Source organism: Henckelia pumila, unplaced genomic scaffold, assembly GCF_033568475.1.
Source record: "Henckelia pumila isolate YLH828 unplaced genomic scaffold, ASM3356847v2 CTG_627:::fragment_1, whole genome shotgun sequence".
Classification (NCBI taxonomy): Eukaryota; Viridiplantae; Streptophyta; class Magnoliopsida; order Lamiales; family Gesneriaceae; genus Henckelia; species Henckelia pumila.
Window position 1 is genome coordinate 417,248 of NW_027331869.1, and position 6,742 is coordinate 423,989.

General features: G+C 33.2%; 2 protein-coding genes across 17 annotated transcripts; one reads left to right on the top strand and one right to left on the bottom strand.

The window, feature by feature from the left end:
• Positions 1–268: 268 nt before the first annotated feature.
• Positions 269–4,738, bottom strand: LOC140873506 (14-3-3 protein 2-like). Of its 16 annotated transcripts, none has more exons than XR_012148049.1 (9): positions 4,316–4,738; positions 4,050–4,092; positions 3,667–3,954; positions 3,002–3,053; positions 2,635–2,757; positions 2,321–2,437; positions 1,567–1,775; positions 606–738; positions 269–487 (listed from the first exon to the last, which is right to left on the bottom strand). XR_012148049.1 is itself a non-coding variant. In XM_073276657.1 (7 exons), the coding sequence occupies exons 4-7, from the start codon at positions 2,707–2,709 to the stop codon at positions 684–686; spliced, it is 456 nt and encodes a 151-aa protein (XP_073132758.1). In that variant the 5' UTR covers positions 2,710–2,757; positions 3,002–3,053; positions 3,667–3,954; positions 4,050–4,738; the 3' UTR covers positions 269–683. The 16 variants fall into 16 exon arrangements, 1 of the variants encoding a protein (XP_073132758.1); XR_012148048.1 differs by having other exon boundaries at positions 4,050–4,151; XR_012148052.1 differs by having other exon boundaries at positions 3,720–3,769; positions 3,878–3,954; positions 4,050–4,738.
• A 752-nt stretch (positions 4,739–5,490) lies between these two features.
• LOC140873539 (uncharacterized) lies at positions 5,491–5,900 on the top strand. Its single transcript, XM_073276705.1, is given in 3 exon segments — positions 5,491–5,577; positions 5,579–5,872; positions 5,874–5,900. Coding segments are annotated over 3 exon segments (408 nt in total).
• The last annotated feature ends 842 nt before the right edge of the window (positions 5,901–6,742 follow it).

Genomic DNA, 6,742 nt, shown 5'->3' on the forward strand with positions numbered 1-6,742 from the left:
TAGCCAGTGTTGTAAAAGACCACGCTCAAAGACAACGCGGAAAAAGCATTGTCGTTTCTGGAAAATACAACGCTTTTTAAAGCGTTGTCGTATCTAAAAACGACAACGCTTTTTCCGCGTTGTCTTTGTCACAAAAAAGCGTTGTCGTAGTTCAAAAACTTTTTAAGCGTTGTCTTTTTTAGTAACGACAATGCTTTTTCCACCTACGACAACGTTTAAAAAGCGTTGTCTTTTCTCAAATAAAAAACAAAAAAAAATATAATTCACAAATTTTCAATATTATCACTCAATATTCAAATTTTTTGAAAATTAAATATAATATACAATATTTCAATATTATAAATCATTCAAATATAACAAAAATCATTCAAATATAACAAATAATCGAATTCTTCATGTTCATCTCGACCATTTGCGCTATGCTTTCTGCCTCCAACCGGAGTCGGCGATCATACCAACTCTCAGAATGCTAAATCCATTTGGAGGACTGGAAATGTGTTGAACAATAGCAGCAAACAAGAATAACATTTCAAAGTCATGGTTATGAATGTCACAATAAATCAAACATCAAAGAAGAAAAGTAAAATAGAAACAAATTCGCATACTGAAAATATGCTCCTCATCATCCAAAAGCTCCAGCCCCGCATCATTTCAAGCAACCTTCTTTTCCAATTAATCACCCATCAGGCTTGACGAACGTTTTGAGAGATAACTTTGTATAATATTTTGAACCTGAAACTGCAAGTTTCAGACTAGCATTCAACACAGAATACAATAAAACAGTAGTAGAGATAAAAATTCAGTAATGAATAAATAATTATTCATAGCCACAGTAGGCTACGACTTCATTTCAACTTCTAAAACTGCATAGTAAATCTTAATAGAAGAAATAATTATAGCATCCTTCCAATATCATAATAAACTTTACACCTCGAAGCCTCCATTGCAAATTCCTTTAAAACCATCACATCACAATCAGTCTCAACCAGAGCCTGGATTGCCATGAAAATAACTTAAGATATAATTCAACAGCATCAGATAAGATTGAATTAGAGTGCCCCAAAAGTACAATATTTATTTATTTGTTGTTCATAGATAGTGAGGCATCGAGGCATATTTCCTGGCTAAAAACAATCTTAGTTAAATAATATATTACGTTGCAAAGATCAAATATTGCACAACCGCCATTGACAATAACATCCAAAAGGCTTTGAGTACTAATTGAGTTGGGACCAAAATTTCTCTTAACCGGCAAAAATTGTACACAACTGAATATAATATAAATATTTTTTATATAAAAAAATATAAAAACAAAGTATACATTTTTAGAGCCTCTAATTCAACTTATATATCACTACATCAGCCCCCCAAATCCTATGCTCTCTGTCTTATTTTCTCAACGGAATTTTTGCATTCATCTGATCTCCTGTACTTACTTTATTTATTTTAATCAAATTATCCAAAATTTAGGGCTCTATAATAGATCCCACTTAATATATATTTAATTTCCTCATTGCATAAACTGAAAAAAAAAAAATTACAAAAATTTTTAAAAAATGAACTCACATAATATTCTTGGTGGTCCAAAGTATGCTGTAACGATGAAAATCTTGAGAAGGGTCGAACCAAAGGTAGTATCTTTCTTCTCTCCCCCAACTTGTACTTCCATTCCCATACATGTTGGTCTGAAACCTCCACGCTTTCCCTCTTATATTCCCCAAGAATTCGAAATCCAATTCGTTGTGCGATTTCTGGAATAAATCTCCATTTGTTGTCTGCAAATTCCATATTCATAACAAAATATTAGATAATTAAAAAAAACATACATTTATATTAAAAAATTAAATTTGAACACGCGCACGGGCACATTGTATAGGAAGCGATTCAATCCATAAAGTAACCCAAATATAGGAGGTCTTAAAACAAGGGGAGAAAATAACAAAGAAACTTCAACAAATAAAAAACACAATGGAGAAGGGATGACTCTGTTTTAGGCCACTATCTCCTCACTATTGTGCATCATCAGGTTTGCTGGCTTCTTTGATATCATCAGCTCCATCATCCTTCAGCAGAAGCCGAGTGAGAAGCAATAAATATTTTCGATTTGTTAATCAAGATAATTAACTGCAGCTGGAAACAAATAAATCAAGCCAATTCACGAGCTTTACAGTCAGATGAAAGTATTATTTGAGATTGAGTATCTTCCAATTTATTTTTGGCCAAATTCAATCTTACATTGTATTGTTTGGTAAAATCGGCATGGAGCTTTTAATGTTTCCTTATACAATATACAAGGACAGGGTTGTGGAGAAAGGAATACCTGCATGTCTGACGTCCAAAGAGTGAGGTTGTCACGAAGAAGTAGCATAATCAATGTGTTATCTTTGTAGGACTCTTCGCCGAGGGTGTCCAACTCAGCAATGGCTTCATCAAAGGCCTGTTGATAAGTAAAAAGAATCATACAACTTACATCTTCGACAGTTCAACAAGTAATAGCTCGTGCAATTGAGATGAAGCGTACCAAAAACAGGTGCCAATTTTACCAGATTGAGGTAGAACTTTCTTGGAATTGTTTGGAAGAAAGTGGAGTGAAACGAGAACTAGAACTCAGCGGAAATTTGTTAAGACTTTTACCTGCTTCACCAGATTACAGGAACGATCAGGAGAGTTTAAAATCTCATAATAGAAAACAGAGAAGTTCAAAGCCATTCCAAGTCGGATTGGGTGTGTTGAGGCAAGTTCTGCATTGGCAATGTCCTGCAAAAGCATAAAAATAGGCAATTGTTTTATAGCAATCAGCAGAATAGTGTACCAGCTGCAACCAAATGTTTCCAATTTGATGAACCAATTGTTGTGTTTTGATATAAAAATTTTGATTTACGTGGGCACAGAAACTAAAATTCTAAACATTTCTTAAAAAAATTACACAGTTTGATATTTTCGAATTTGTGGGTTGAATTGCATTTTCAAGATATCCACCAATTCATGCTCGTGCACTTACTCAGTAAAAGAGTTTCTTGAGATACGATTGCCATATTTTGCAAGATTCCTCACTGAAAAGATCAAATTGCGAGCATAAGCTGTCAATGTTGCTTTCTAAACATGCAGGCAAGACAGAAAGAAAAAGGTAAACTTTTTTAAGCAATTGGTAACCTGTTCTTGTTTTCTTCGTCGACTGCTTTGTGGTGAATAGAAGAAATTATATGTAAATTATCTGATGCAACATAACAAATTATGTTCGAATAACTACTGAAGACTAAAAGCAGGCCCTAAAGTATACCCTTGCGATCAATGATAATCAAGAGTAGAGTTTGAATGGAATTCAAGTGTGAACATTCAATAAATTGGTACTGAAAAACGCATAGATCAAACAAAACAAGGAAAAAAACATTCTAAAGTGCCTTTTTAAAATTAACAATATTGTTAGACAATAATGTCGGTAAAAAGTAAGGGTTGCTTGCATTTTTGTTCTTGTTGGCTTCTGCCATGAACCGACATTTCACATTATCTTTTTGGCCTTAGTTCCTTATTGCTTTCATTAAGACCCATAATCAAAGAACCATTTGTTCAGACAAAGAAATAATACTATGATTTAGTTTTTACTTTCTTGAAACAAAATAAAGTCTTGTACTCCAAGTATGCAATATCAAGTTGAGCCAAACGTACTCTACTCTAATTTTTCTTGTGAAAATCTTGCTTTAGTCATGAAGAGTACACACCATACTCTAAGGGAACAATGTTGCTTCAGGCTCCTTTATGGACCGGAGAACTGGATCACCACTCAGCGAGAAGATGATAGAGAATCACCATGAATTCTAGTATAAACAAGACGAATGGACATATTGAGAGTAAGAGATAAAAGAATAAATATAGGTACTGTTGCTTCCATTCCATTTCTGGGAACTAAAGAGCGAAGCAACTCCTTCCAAACCCATCATAGAAAGAGTTTTACAACTGCAAAAAGGCAAAATAAGGAAAATTCATTGCTCCAATAACAGTAAACAGATGCAAAAAGGGAAACTTATTAATACAATATTTCTATAGCTTACCGGTAAATCAGATCAACATCATTGGGGCTTGCGCTGAGCAATTCTGTAAATCACAAGAGGGATGCCAAGAAAAGAGCAAAACAACTTCGTGCCTTCATATTTCTATGTTAACAATTAAATAAGTTTCAAAAAATATTTCACCAGAAATCAAGCAACAAAATGAGTGTACGTATGAGAGGACACGGGTCAGTATATTCAAAAAATCACAAAATTCAGAAAAACCAAAAACAAATCACTAAAAGCGTTCACTAATATATGAAACTCACTCTGTATTTGCCGCAACTATCGAAGCAATCACACCTGAAGAACGAATAACAACAACTCGCACAAGTATGGTCTAACAGGGGCGACGACTTCGAAGCTTCAGGTCACGATTTCTTGCTATATTGGCATCAAAATGAAGCTTAGGATGAGCTCTAGCCGAATTCTAGCTCCAATAACAGATTTCCGATGCCCATGGTAGCGAAGCACGACAAGAAATGGGTGGCTAGGGTTGGGTCTTGGTACACGAGAGAGAATGATTTTTCTTATCTTAAGATGGGCTTCTCGAGCTCACTTGAAAAATAGTCTGATGAATCGAGAAAGACCAGCAAAAATCGACATTGGAAAACAGATTTTGATTTGAAAGAGAGAAGAAGGAGAAAGGGATCGGAGAAGGTGATCGAGAGAAGGGGTTTGGGGATTTTGGGTATATTTTGTTAAGGAGATGTAATAATATTTATTTTAAGTTTTATTTTAAATAAAAAGAATAGTTTTTCTACAACCCTTATTAAAAAGTGTTGTCATACATAAGAAAAAAAACGGTCATAGACAACACTTTTAAAAGCGTTGTCTTTGACTTTAAAAAACGCTAATAGATAATGCTTTTTTAAAAAGCGTTGTCTTTGATGAATAAAAAATATATAACGACAACGCTTTTCATTAAAAGCGTTGTCTTTTTAAAAAAGACAACACTTTTCATTAAAAGCGTTGTCTTTTAAGTGTTGTGTTTGTGCATTTTTGTTGTAGTGATATATATATCGAGCTACTACTCATCAGATAAAATTTGAATAATAACAACGAGTAGTCTTGCAATTTGCGTTTTAACATAAAATCACGTTTATTTAGAATCTATCCACTTTCTCTACATAATGGGATGGACATATATATATATATGGTCCTACCAATTTCTTTGCATAAAGAATTCAAACACATTAGTTAATTAAAGCCCTCACCAACTATAAAATTAATTTCCTGTTTCTTGATAACTTGCACTCCAACGTACACTGGTGAGACCCTCATGTGAATCCTAGCTACATTATTATGATCAAACACGAAGAGAGATGCGTTGTATCCTCCTATATATATATAATCGCTTTTGATCTCGCAAAATTTAACAAAATCATGCTGGATAAAATGCGTGGTATTAGCCAGTTTGTTTCGCTTATAATAAAATGTTTCAATGGATGTCAGGATCACACTAGCTCAAGTATCGGGGCGTGGAACGAGAATCTGGAATTTCAGCGACAACTCCGTTGAGCTTCAAATACGATCGAGTGGGATCGATTCTTAAGAAAGTTGACACGTTAAAGCCCGGCTCCTCCAAAAGAGTTCAAGGTAAGAGCATTTACAAGGCATACATGCCAAGAATGATCAGCAAAGGGAGTTTGCTTTATTTCTATGATGAATCATGTCATCCTAATTACATTTGGATACACAACACCCGGTGCGATTTTTCGAGAATGGTCAAGCAACAATACATCAGTCTCGAAGATTTGAGAGACTATTCTGAGATCAAATTCTACAGAGACATGCAGAAAGGTTGTATATGTGTTCGCAAGAAACTGATCGAGGGCTGCAAATTTATGTTGAATTGACTCCGAAAATCAAACTTTTAATTAGCTTGTTGTTAAGATTCTATGACATGCATTTAAAAGATATTGGAATATTGAAAATTTGTTGAACATTGAGCTAATGCTTTCTTATGTTGAATATTGACCAATATTGTTTCTTTCTTGGTTTCAAGTTTCATCCTTTGTCCTAGCTTGTAAGATAATTGTATTAGAAATTCATTAAGGTTTTGTGATATTGTTTGGGCGGTGTTGTGTATCTTTGGATATAATGGCCAAATTAACTTTAATTTCTTTATTAACTGTACGTCGAAATGAATAGAAGTTGACGTTTGGGTTATTTGTGACTTGTGAGACGAGTCAATCTAACTGATCATATGTACAGAAAAATATAATAATTTTTTTATATAAAAAGTAATATTTTTTTATGAATCGAGATGAATAATAGATTTATCTCACGAAATTATATTGATCTATTAAACGGTGTCACGCCAATTTTTGTGTAAGCGAAAAGTTGATACAATATATATATTGTTTTTAGTAAAATTTACGTAGTTTCACAAACTTAATTCTCATACTTGATCTTTAAATGGAGCAATATCCATAAATCGAGATATATTATTATTATTATTATTAATTATTATTCACAAAGTCTAGATGTACAATTATGTACTTTGAGGTAATCATCGTAAAAACATATATGTTCTTTGTCTGCTTATTTAGGTTTTATTGTTTTTTTATCCGTCTTACTTATATATACAGTTTTTATATCTAATGTGATTTTTCTTACTATTTTATCAATTCAAGTTTATTAAAGTAACATCATTCACTACTTGTATACTTTTTTATCTTATTAAAATTTTC